The sequence below is a fragment of the Triturus cristatus genome, chromosome 3_2 (assembly GCF_964204655.1).
Source record: "Triturus cristatus chromosome 3_2, aTriCri1.1, whole genome shotgun sequence".
In the NCBI taxonomy this organism is placed as follows: Eukaryota; Metazoa; Chordata; class Amphibia; order Caudata; family Salamandridae; genus Triturus; species Triturus cristatus.
In genome coordinates, this window is record NC_140584.1 from 943,703,885 (window position 1) to 943,717,175 (window position 13,291).

The 13,291-nt window shown below is 46.9% G+C and overlaps 1 protein-coding gene across 2 annotated transcripts in view; it reads left to right on the forward strand.

Moving 5' to 3' along the window:
- The window catches only part of USP32 (ubiquitin specific peptidase 32), a 1,392,279-nt gene that overhangs the window by 223,775 nt on the left and 1,155,213 nt on the right, over positions 1-13,291 (forward strand). For both annotated transcript variants that reach the window (XM_085649438.1, XM_085649439.1), the window contains exon 3: positions 12,152-12,257. In XM_085649438.1, coding sequence (XP_085505564.1) covers positions 12,152-12,257 — 106 coding nt within the window. The remainder of the gene's footprint in view (positions 1-12,151; positions 12,258-13,291) is intronic.

Here is a 13,291-nt window from a genome sequence, read left to right on the forward strand (position 1 = left end):
GATTGTGAGCGAATCCAGTGAATCAGGAACGCAATAAACATATGATGCGAGACTCGATAGACAATAGTACACAACACAGGGCAGTAACAGAAACCAAAAGATATGAGAACAGTTCAAGAGGATGAGTAGACAGCATAAGAAAACCAGCAAATAGCTGACTATGACATAAGGTTCAGACCTGAGCACGAGATAATAAACCAAGATCAGTAGTCTAAAAATTAAAGTATTTGTTGAGGAGGAGCTTCAGGTCTCTTTTGAAGCCACTCATTCATACATGTATTTATTAGTGTAATTTTTAGATCTCTCAAGACAGTTTTAAGCTCTGTGTTGTTGAAAGACCGCTTGTAGACATGTCAAAAACTTAAACTGGGCTTACTGTCCGCCCATCGCTTACCAACTGTTGGTTTTCGTTTCCCCCCTCGTTTTCGTGTTTTGTATTACATGGCTTTCCTTACACTTTTTTGTATTTGACTCATCTCGGACCATAGCTTTTTTTTATCACCCTTTTGATGTAATTGTATTGCACACAATCCAACTGCAAGCCAGTTCCCCATAAAAACATGTAATGAATAATAATAGAGAAGAACAAAACACAACCAACAAGGGAGAGGGAAAAAATGAAGCACACCGACGCAATGAGGAGGGAGATTGGGAGGATTATACACCCAAACAGGAAAAATTGAATTATGAAGACTCCATATTCCCAACCTCTTATAACGTGGGTAAAAAAAATATATAACAATTTCAAAGGACTGGGAACCACAGGAGGAAGGAGCCTGGGTATGAAACATGGGAATCTACATGGAACGTGACGTAGGATGTGATTCATTGTAGGCACCAGGGATGTAAGATCAATCTTTTAGGAAAGAGCTGCAAACTTCAAAATATCTGCAGTTTATCATTTAGCTTATAAATGTGGCATTCAAAATATGCCATATCGTACATGTTATCCCACCAGGTTTGAAAAGTGGGTGTTAAAATGGATTTCCAAAGACGCATAATCACCAATTTAGCCACCCCTTGGGCTGTGGAAAGCCATCTGTTAACATGTTGGAATACTGAAGGGACGTCAGAAGTATCATGCAGAAGCACTAGCCAGGCATTCAAAGGTCTCTCTACACTGAGGTCTTTTCTCAAATGGTCCCAAACCTGTGACCACAAGGCCTTCAGTCGATCACATTCCAATAAAATATGGACAATATCGCAATCCGGTAAGCCACATCTCCAATAACGTGAGTTCACACTAAGACGGGCTTCGTTTAACCTTGATGGGGAACAGTGCCAGTGGTGGAGGGTCTTAAAAAATTATACTTAAGACGTGCTTAACGTAATTCTTTATTATAATCTGCCAATAGATAATCCTAGTCATCATCCAGGAAATTTTAGTAAAACGGAATTCGCAAAAGGCTTGCAGTGCTGCAGATGTGGGAGTAGAAAAACAGCTGTCCAGTAATGTGGCATACAATCCTGAGATAGTGCCCCCAAAATGTTTCCAGGTGTGAATATATTAAGTGGGTGATCTGGGGAGGTCAGTATGTGTGTTCCCCAGAACATGTGTTAGTGCATGGGACAATTGATTGTATCTCCATAATTGTGAAGGCGGGATTGCAGGTTCCAGTATCAAATGCTGGGTTCGGCGAACGATTTTTTGAGTAGTAGTTTGACTTCGGCATGTTTCCAGGCGTCAGGAAATGTTGCAGTGGTGATTGAGGTTTTGAGCAGGGTGCTGGAGTTCCTGGCCAATCCTTTGGTTTCAGAGGTTGAAGATGTGATGTGAGCACGGTTCTGTGGGAGTTCCCGAGTGGATAGATTTCATGATGGAGGTGGTTTCCAGGTGGTCAGTCTGTGGTTCATATCAGTTGCAGTTGGGGCGTGTGTTTCGAGAAAGACAGTGGGTGTAAGCTGAGGTTCGAAGTTTGTCTATGAATGTGAACTTGTCATGGAAGAAGTCTGTGAGCTTGTTCCACAGCTCTTTTGAGGGTGTAATGTTGTTTTCGCTGGCAGCCGGGTTGGAGAACTCCCTAACAATGTTGAAAAGTTCCTTACTGTTATTGCCACTGGTTTTGATGCATGCAGCTAGATCTGTTGTCCTTGGTACCCTCAGCAGGCGGTGGTAGAGATTGAGGGAGGTCTTGAAGGCTAATCTGTAGGAGGTGTTTTTGCTGGCGCGCCATCTCCTCTCTAGCTGTTTGCTGTCACGCTTTGCTGTTCTGAGTTATTGGGTGTACCAGCTGTCCATTTCGGTGGATTTTCTCTGCTTGTTGCTCTTGATGGGTGCGATGCTGTTGGCGCAGTTGATCCAGGCATTGAAGTTCTGAATTCCCTGTTCCAGGTAGGTGGCAGCAGCTGGGTTGGAGGTCTTGAGGTTGTTGGGCACTGGCTACATTGGGAGAGGAGGTGCGGGGCTGAAGATTCTGAAGCGGGTGATAGTGATCGGGTCGTGCGAGTTCTGTGACGTGGATGTATTTGATGGAGTTGTTGGAAGTTAAAATGGGGTCCACTGTGTGTCCTGCGGTGTGCGTGAGGTCGCAGACTATCCAGGTCTGTCCGATGCTGCTCATACTGTCGAGGAAGTGGTGGTGTTGGTGTAGTAGATGTAGAAATTGAGGTTTCTCAGTAAGACGTAGTCCTTGGAGTCCAGGGATAGGGTCGGCATGATGACTGCCATGGTGTTGCAGAAGCTGGAGCATTGGCCCGGTATGCAACAGTGCCTTTGATGTTTGTCTTGTTCGTGTGGAGCTTTAAGTTGATGTGTTCCATGGGGTTGTTGGTATGGTCAGCGGTGGTGGTGCACTGTATGGCCTTTTTGTGCATGATGGCTATTCCTTCTTCTGATTTGTTGGTGCGGTCCTGGTGCATGATTTTGTATCCGCCTGGGATCGCTGTGGAGATGTCGCGGGCAGAGGCTGGATTGAGCCACCTTCTTTCACCGCAAGATCATAAAAATCCATGACCGCTTCAACACCCAGAACCTCCCTACAGCCACAGACACTGCAGACTCACCGCCCCCCAGCCTCAGCAATCGACTGTTCTCCTGGACCCACGTCAACGACAACGACACCATCAAGACCATGAACACCATCCACTCCAGCTCACCATCCGACCCCTGCCCTCATCTTCAACATAGCAAACCGCATCATCGCACCCCAACTCCGGAAGATCATCAACAGCTCCTTCAAGACTGCCACTTTCCTGGAAAGCTGGAAGCACACCGAAATCAACGGCCCTACTCAAGAAACCCACAGCGGACCCAAAGGACCTCAAGAACTTCCGGCCCATCTCCCTTCTTTCGTTCCAGGCGAAAGTCATCGAAAAGATCATCAACAGGCAACTGACCCACTTCCTCAAGGAGAACAACATTCGGGACCCATCCCAATCTGGATTCCACAGCAATCACAGCACCGAAACCGCCCTCATTGCTGCCACAGACGACATCAGGACCCTACTAGACAACGGCAAAACCGCGGCCCTCATCCTCCTGGACCTCTCGGCCGCCTTCGACAACGTCTGCCACCACATCCTACGCACACGCCTACATGATGCAGGGATCCGTGACAAAGCCCTGGACTGGACCACCTCCTTCCTCACGGACAGAACCCTGAGAATCCGCCTCCCCCCTTTCCGCTCCGAAGCCTCGAAGATCAGCTACGGCGTGCCCCAAGGATCATCCCTCAGCCCTACCCTTTTCAACGTCTACAAGGCATCTCTCTCCAACATCGTCCGCTCGCACAACCTCAACATAGTCTCCTACGCCAACGACACTCAACTGATCCTCTCACTCACCAAAAACCCCGCCACCGCCAAAACCAACCTCCACGAAGGAATGAAGGCCGTCGCCAGCTGGATGCAGACCAGCCGCCTGAAACTTAACTCTGACAAGACAGAGGTCCTCATCCTCGGATCCACTCCCTCCGCCTGAGACGACTCTTGGTGGCCAGCCGCCCTGGGAGCCGCACCCACACCCACCGACTACGCATGCAACCTGGGGTTCATCCTGGACTCATCGCTCTCAATGACCCAGCAAGTTAACGCCGTCTCCTCCTCCTCATCCTCCTGCTTCAACACCCTCCGCATGCTCCGCAAGATCTACAGATGGATCCCCTCCGGAACACAAGCCCTCGTCAGCAGCAGACTGGACTACGGCAATGCCCTCTTCGCAGGGACCACGGTCAGACTCCAGAAGAGACTCCAACGCGTACAGAACGCCTCCGCATGTTTCATCCTCAATACCCCGCCACACCCACATCACTGCCCACCTGAAAGACCTGCTTTGGCTCCCAATCAACAAGAGGATCACCTTCAAGCTCCTCACCCATGCCCACAAAGCATTACACAACGCCGGACCAGCATACCTCAACAAGCGTCTCACCTTCTACACCCGAACCGCCAGCTCCGCTCCGCCGACCTCGCCCTTGCCACCGTCCCGCGCATCCACAGGACCTCCACCGGTGACTGATCCTTCTCCTACCTCTTCGCCAAGACATGGAACACCCTCTCTACACAGCTGCGACAGACCCAGGACCTGCTGACCTTCAGGAGACTTCTCAAGACCTGGCTGTTCGAGCAGTAGCTGCACCCCCACCCACCGCTCAGCGCCTTGAGACCCTCACGGGGGATTAGTGCGCTATACAAATGATTGATTGATTGATTGACGTCTCAGTGACGAAGACTCTCGGGTGTGAGGTTGGCATTGAGGTCCTATAACTGAGTGCTTTCACATCAAGCGTGTATTGAGGAGTTGGCCGTGCAGTCGGTGGCTCACTTGTGGATTGGCGAGGGTTCAGTGTGGTGCTTTGCGACGTGACAGTGGCTGTGCTGGTGCAGGAGGAGGTGCATCTGGCGCAGGAGAACCGTTCTAATGTATAGTGCGATGCCGCGTTGCAGCAGTGTTCGCTGGGTCGTCCGGTGTTCAGGGTGAGGACTGCCGCATTGTACCTGCTGGTGGGCCGGGGACCAGGGGTCCTGGCGCTGGGCGCGGTCCCGGCGCAGACGGCCTGGCCTTTGGCGTGCCAGTGGCATGCGCGGGTACGCCATTAAGTTGGTCCTGGGACGAGGGAGTAGCGCCAGGAGGCGATGGGAAAGGCTTGGCAGGAGAGAGGGAAAAAAGGGCAGTAGTGATCACGAGGAAAAAGGGGGGGTCGGAGGTGAAAGGCACAACAGAGGGAAAGCAAACAGCCACAGGAGCACAACTATTAAAGGATGAAGAAAGCAGGCAGAGAGGCACAACAGCACGAAAAACAAACAGTAACATGAGCATGACAATTATAGGAGGAGAACGGGCAGAGGCACAACAGAGGGAACAAGCATTGGCATAGCTGATAGGTCTTGCCTTTGGGACCTTATAAGTATTTCGTTATGCAGCACAATATCCTTGGTGCAACAACATCAACTGTTGCATGGGTGAACACTTATAAGGTCCCAAAGGCAAGACCTATTGGCTATGCCAATGCTGGTTAAACTTGGGGCTTAGAACTATTGCTGCCCTTGCTCCTACCCTGGTGACGGTGCGATTAGTGAATTGAGGCAATACAATTGTCATGTGAACTCTATGTGGCCCAGACTCTCATAGATAAATGCTTATTGTTATTATTATTAAATCAAATTCAAAACAACCCATTTCTGTGCAGCTGGTATTTTGAAATCACCTATTTCAAAGAGCTTTCAATATAATTGCAAACGAAATTCAAAAGAACATTTTTGGTTTTACTTTTTATGCACCGTGTGCACTTTTTCCACGAAACAATTTGTAACGAAGCTGAGAAATGGATGAAAGTGACAATATTTTTAGACAGACGTGTTGAACTTCGAAATGGCATGTTTTAATTTGGAACTGTTTGAGTGAGTGAACTCAATGTGCTGCATGTGTTTTTTAAACATTAAGCTGCTGGTGATACAGGTCTGTTTACTGTGTGCTTTAGCCAGAACGAAAGCACGAAACTGCTTCACATTTGCAGTTTGGAAAGAAATGGGTGTGCGGCGAGGCACTGAGACAGGAGAAAGGGGAATAGAGCCGTAGGAATGGTGGAAGAAGCACGCGAGTAGTGCGCGCGCGTGCGCCACAGCGAAACATCTGTATTGAATTATCGCGCACGCATCTGAGCATGATAATTCAAAACAGATGTTCCCTGTGCGCGTAACCGCACACTTTAGGCTACACAAAAAGCGTGTGGTCGGATTTTTGAAGCCCACTTACTAAAAGTCTCTCCAGAGCAGCGCATTCGCTGGCTCAGGCGAGACCTAACAACAGACAGCCACATGGGAACAACGATCTATGGAGGCAGAAGTGGAGAAAAGAGGGTCAGCAGGAGAAGCACACAGAGAAGAGTAGGGAAGAGCACCATAAGCAGCAGCAGCAGTGGCTGGTGACACGAGGGAGCGAGAGCTGGCGGCACAAGGGAAAGCTGGGTCTAAGACTTAGCTCAAATGCACTTTTTTAATTATTGTAAAAATTTATTTGGAAAATGTCAGGCCTCACATCGAATTATGTCAAATACAAGAATGAATTCATTAATCTTGTTGCACCGTTATTTAATTCTATAGAGTATTATAAATGATGTGAATACATTTATATTTGCTATACTACAGAAATATAATAAAGCAAACATATGATATTCATTTACAAACAATATTAAATATGTGTTTATGAAAGAGAAAAATGAATATGTGAAATGCAATGAGGGGGTACATAGGCAGGCAATGCAAATATTATGCAAGGAGGAGACTGAAAGAGTATGGCTTTGTCCCAACATAAGATGCTGAAATGATCCGGGCTTTGCAATTCCATGATTAATCTAGATGCTCATTAACAATAGCTAAACTGGTGTAACCATCAAGGCACAAATCAAGCAACATGAACAGGTGATGCACTCCAAAGAATAAAGAACCATTGAACAATGGAGTCCAAAGAGTCGGGACGTGAGGACTAGGAGATCTGGATTCACAACTATTAACAGTAACCCAAGGGTGAAGGAGAAACACCGTAACCAGGAGACTCATGGACATGTCGGCCATGTATACCTAATTAGGCCAGGCCAACAATGTAGGACTATACAGCAACATATAGCTGCCAATATGTTTTATATAAGACAAATGAGTCCTGTAGTTGAAGAACTCAAGAAACTGTTGGAATATGCATCTCCCTCTCAATGCTAGGTTAGTGACACAGCAGCAGCTGATAGAAACTCTGCACTGTGACTGCTCTAAAACTCACTTGGTATGTTACAAGAAAAGGATATAGAGAGCTGCTCAGACCCAGAATGACAGACCAGTTGCCCACAATTAACACAGGTTTATATGAGATTCATAAAACCAAAACCCCTGCTGTGTTTCACTCTCTAGACACAGCCCACAATCTACTTACCTCTCACATTGGCGTGGCCAGCAGTTTCAAGACCACAACCATCAGAAAGAAACCCTTGCCTGCTGGCCTGCATACACCTGTGCCTGGGCTGCCCCATAAACGACCCTCTCAGAATAAACCCCTAATCACTGATCCATGCTGTGCACTGAGAAGCATTAGGAGGCCTAGTGATTACTATATATGCTCAATATAAAAATAAAGGTCGTTGCAACGCCGAACGTTCCTTTTCTCTTACAGTGATATTGATAAATACATCTGCTCTACTTCTAAAGTGTGACTGAGAAAGTATTCACAATACATCAACTGGTAAACGTTCTAACCTCTTTTTAGGTCTCGGCTGCGCTTGCGCAGTCTAGCTCCGAGATTTAATGTTTTTCAGAAGAGGGCCTTGAACCCGCCCCTCTTCTCCTCTCTTCTCCATTGGCTGGCCTCTTAAATGCTGGTCAGCCATTGGAGAAGACCTTTGTCTCTCTAAATAAGCCCCGTCTTTTTTTGGATTCGGGGGCGTGTTTTTTCGCGTCTTTCTCTTTTTTTAAGCCCCGCCCCTTTCCGCCCCTTTTATATGTGGTGGGCGTGTTTGTTTTTTTTTTTTTTTTAACATCGGAAGGTTCGGCTATTTTTTGCGCGGTTGGAACGGAGCGGGACGTGGGGTCGCCTCTTCCTTGCTGCAAGGCTCGGCGTTTGCTGGATCGGCGTTTCAAGTCCGGCAAAGCGTTAAGGTAACAATGTTGTTCCTGCTTGCATTTCACATGGTTCACGGGCGTATCTTTTTCGGGTTGTTGAGGCCCCGAATATTCCAGGATAAGAGTTTAATGTGCATCTCCCCAGCAGGCAAGCTCTTTACATGCAGGTCCAAGTTGTGACGTGACGTGCTCGAACATCGCCACGCTGCCCCCAACAGAGTTCAGTGCCCCCTCTGGTTTCCACTCCATTGTTATGGCCTCCTTTATGCTGGACATCCAAGTCTCCAAGGGCAACCACCAGGCCACAGCAACCCAGGCTCACAAAGCAGGGGCATCCCCCTCTGCCCCGCATCAGTGACTCTTCCCAGCCCCGGAGAGCCTCATCTCTTATTAACACTGTATGCAGGAGCCGTCACTAGTTCGCATTCATCCACCGCAGTCTTTAAAATGAGCCACAAGTCACCACTGCAGGCCCGATAGCCCCTTCAACAGCTTCAAGGCAACAAGCCCGCAGGTGGCGTCGCCAGTCCAATGGCCGCTCCCAATCAATGGAGAAGTCAGCTGGTCCGCGGGAGCACAAGCCCCCTCCAAAGCAGTAGAGGCCAGCCCAGAGCCACTAGCAACACCTACCTGTCCAAACTGGAAGGATGCTTACACTCTCTGTGCAGTCTAACCGGGCCCAGCTACGTCCCATATTCACTGTGGGGCCACTGACGCACTTCAAGGCAGAGGCGACCAACCTTCCTGGGCCCCACGTAACATGGGTCTCTACAAAGCCCAACAGGAGCCGTTGTAGCCTCTTCTGGCTGCACCCAATATGGCTTCCTAGGCAGCGACCTTTCACCACAGTCTCTGTGGGCGACCACGAAGCATCCTGTGGTCCTCCTTCAACACCAGCAGGGGCTGCACATTGGCCCAACAGGAACTGCCGCTTTCTCAAGCAGTGCCTCCAGGTCCTACATTCAGGGATGCCCTCACTCCGCTCAGCACTGCATCAGGTGCACCGCTACTGCTCTGCCGCTTCAGCTGCCCCCCTCCCCCCCCCACTCTTTCATTCCTCCCTCTCTTTCTGTCTAGCAGTTCTTCTCTTACTGAAAACCTTGACTTCAAGACGGGGCTCTCACTCTCTTTCCTCTACTTTCTTTTATTTGCTCCCCTGTGAAATGGATCCAAAAAAGAAAATAATTTTTGCTGGAAATGTCGTATTTTAATTCTAAGGTGCAGCATCTGCAATAAAAGGTTAAAAATATGAAAAATAACTAAATAAAGTAAGACAGTGGTAGCAAAGTGGCCAGATTGACACACCCAAACACATTCGCGCCACTTTTACAGAGTTTGCCAGTGAAACGCTATTTTTTTTCTTCTTGTCTTTGTTTTCCCGGGGCTTGCAACTAGTGCACCAATCCTGGAAGTACTGCAAAGTGTGGATTGGAAAACAAAATGTGTACTGCGGCTCTGCCTCCACGGATGTGGTCTTTTTACCATACTGCTAACGTTTTGTAAGGATATCCGCAATGGACATTGAAATGGGACCATTCAAGGCCCCTTTCAGGCAAAAGCACTCACTGATTTCTGAATAGTGAGTGTAAAAGCGTTAAGGTAACAATGTTGCTCCTGCTTGCATTTCACATGGTTTGCTAAATTTTGCATTCCCTAATGAGTGTTTGCTTTTTCCAGGATGATGTTACTTTTTTTTGTAGGCCGCATATTGCTATTGCGTCATTTAAATTGAGCCTCATCCAGGTGTTTATAGCCGGCAGCAATTGGGTTGTATTTGAAGGCAGTGTGAGTTTTTCTCAGTGGGACAGTATGGTGTTCCGTGGGGGAGACGATGTGGCACTATGGCCAGAGCTGCTGAATTTGGAACTGGGGAACCAGGTTCAGCCTTAATAACCAGTCCACCAGACGACTCTCCTGAGAGCACAATCCCATGCTAGACCTTAGAAGGCTTCGCAAGACCTTAGAAGCGCTGGTGTCTTAACACCAGCAGGTATGCCCTAGCACTGGCAAGTATGGGTTAACCTTCAAGGTTTGTCCACCACAATCCATACTGAAGTTCACCTCCAGTCTTGCTAGCAGGCCTATGAAGCAGCCCAGCCAAGAACAACAGTGACTCTGTCACTGAGGTCACAGGACCCTTGAAGGGCCAGCTCTAGGGCAGTGCAACCGGTGTGACCGGGCGCTGACTTTGGGTGGAGACATTATGTTTGCAAGTAAATTAAGGTTTTAAAAGGACTTGCTGCCTCCTTCCTGGCATCCAGCAATTTTCGGCAACAATAAAAATGTCATGATGACTCTGGTGTTTAATGTTCTTCCTAGAGAGAGATCTGAGTTTTGTTTAGTGGAAGTTTTGACTCCTGGAAAGGTAGCACATAGGGTTAATGTGCCTGCAGCAAAGAACATGTACCATGCAGATCACAAAGTGCACATAATGTAAATAGGTCAGTGGGCTTCTGCGTGTGTGTGGGTTGCTTTGTGTGTGTGTGGCTCTGTGTGTGGGTGCAAATGCAATAGGTCTCGCATTTGAGAGTGATTAAGCTATTGGCATTGTAAATAACAATGCCGTTTCTTTAAATGTTTTAAAAACAAAAACCTAAACAAAAATAATGTCATGAGCAATGCCAATAGCTCTAACTTTAACAATGCCGAGACCATTGCATTGTAAATGCTTGTTATTTTTGTAGAAGAATGGTAGCATAGGGTTCTTGCTTTCAAGGGGCGTAGCCCCAAATACGGTACCACTGTTATTGTGTTGCAGGTCTTTATCAGAAATATCCTTTTTTGCTGAAAAGCCGCTGTTGTTAAAAACTGAACAGAAATCGGTTTCACTTTTCTACTTTTCCTGAATGTGTATTTCATACATAGTACAAAAGCGTGTGTATTTGTAAATGACAGAGTGTATTGAGAATTTTTTACGACTTCAGTGATCCCCAGAATATAGACTATTGTCACTGCTTTCTCCTAAGTGATTAGGCTTCTGACCTGAACTCATTCTTGAAACAGGCAAGGAGCGGCGGCTTATTAATTCCGCTGTACCCAGGAGCTCAGGGCTATGTGCACTCTTACTATTGCAGGTTAATAAGCAAATGTCTGTGCCCGCCACGTGACTAGTTTCTATCTTCGTGGTGGTTTTTGGGGTGATTATTCATTGGGGGAAAGGTGATTACATTTATAGCACTGTTAGGAGTGCTTTTTTAAATTTATTTTTACAGTTGACAATGGCATAACTGCTTTGTTTTGCTAGGGATGTCGGAGCATGCGATGCTAAAATGAGTGTTTCCTTATACATAAAGTGCTCGTTAGTTGTGAATGTATTAAGTGAAGGAAGGCGCTTGCCACTTGTCTACACATACGTCAGTATGTAGAGTTCTAGTTTTTCTTTATATAACCGCTGGCATTTTGTATGGCACCAAAAGGCCTGCCCTATTTCAAGGCAGGTCATTTGATGCCATGCCTGCCATGTTTGTCTGTTGGGGCGAAGGGGGAGGCAAGGGGGTTTGGAAGCAGTCTCCCAGGTGCTGGGAGAAAACTCGTTTTCTTCAAAAAGAGAGCCGCGCTTTGGGAGTTTGCCTTTGGGGAAAAAAGTAATGCTGCAAGACTGTCAAGCAACTCTGAGCCATGGGGAACATTGCATCAATTTCCCAAGCGTACTCCTGCCATGTGGGCTGAAGCACTTTAAATCCCTGCAATGCAAGCAAGAATCTTGGAGAATGGTAGATGGGGTGAAGCTTAGGCAGCCGGTGCGCCCCCTGTCGCTTGGCCACCCATCAATGGATACTTGTGGCCCTGATGTTGATGGGCTCTTCCTGCTGAATCACTTGAGAATGGGGGTTCTCTGAATGCTTACTGCATTCTGGAATATCTGAACGGAGAATAGTTTACTTCATTCATAGTTCACAACAACGTTAGTATATTAGCCTAAACTGGTTTCTAACATAAAGGTTCAACTTATTTTATAAGCGCGACAACTGACCAGAGCTTAGAATGCTTTCGTACTGTGTGTGTTTGTGTATTTATGATCGCAAATGATGACCGTAAATAGTAAAACCGGAACTGAGAAAGTTATGACTAGCAGATTAAATATAATGCACATATTTATTATTTCTAGGTCATCTACTGCTCTTTTGGTGGAACATCGAAGGGACTGCATTTTAATAACCTAATTGTGGGGCTCGTTCTTCTTACCAGAGGACGAGATGAAGAAAAAGCCAAATGTAAGTTTGTTAGCAGTGTGCTAAGTAATGTTGGTTCGTTTTTTCCCCTGTATCACTTCCAAGCATGCCGCCTTTGTTTTTAATAATATTCAGCAATATTACTTCAGTAAGTCAAACAAAGATGCCTATTACTTAGAAACAGAAATCCCTTTCTTTATTGGAGTGTTTACTTTGTTTCAAATCTGTTTTAATCTTGTAAATTAGTCCGGGCTCCATATTTATTGTTTGCCTCCGGGGCCAATCCTTCCAAATGTTTTAGAGCCATCTATTTCAAGTGAATGGAGTGCATTATTTTGTATTCTGATGCATACATCGAAGTACAGGCTACTCATTTTAAGAGTATTACTTTCCCAATGCGCCAGACTAGATCTGTAAACTTTAGCATATTAGTGCTCCTGTGCACAGCTAGATGGAATTGCGTGGCTCTGTGCTTGAATTGCTGATGTAGTGGAGAAACATTTAAGCACCACCCCTGCATGCTGACGCCAGTTCCTTTCTTTTCGCACCTTCCAATGTTGATCTGGAGCTTCGCTCCCACAATTGTAGGTTTCAGGGCAACATTTCTAACTATTTCATCAGCTTGTTTGGAAACTGTTTCCCAGTCCAAAATGATAGGTTTCATGCCATGCCATGGCTGCAGGATGCAGACTTTGGTCAAGGGGCCGCACTAGGCGTGTCTGGGCTTAGACCAGTTCTCGAAGTCATGTTCTCCCTTATGCATCCAAAGATGATCCCAAGCCGGGAGGAAAAGTAGCATTTCACCTAACATAAAAAGTAGTTGCGGCCAACACCTAAGCCCTGATCCTGTTCCAAATCTCAGGTGCAGATTTGGTCCTGAGGCTCTTCACACAACGGCTGAACTTCACGCTCAAGGTACTCTGGTAAGTCCAAGTGTAAACATCAGAAGGTGAAGCAGAACTCCATCCCAACCTGCCAATCTGATTTCAAAGATAATGCGTGAGGGCATCAGAAAATTAAGCAACACCCCTTCAAGGTCTCAGACCATGATACCGATTCTTCCACTGATCCCAATG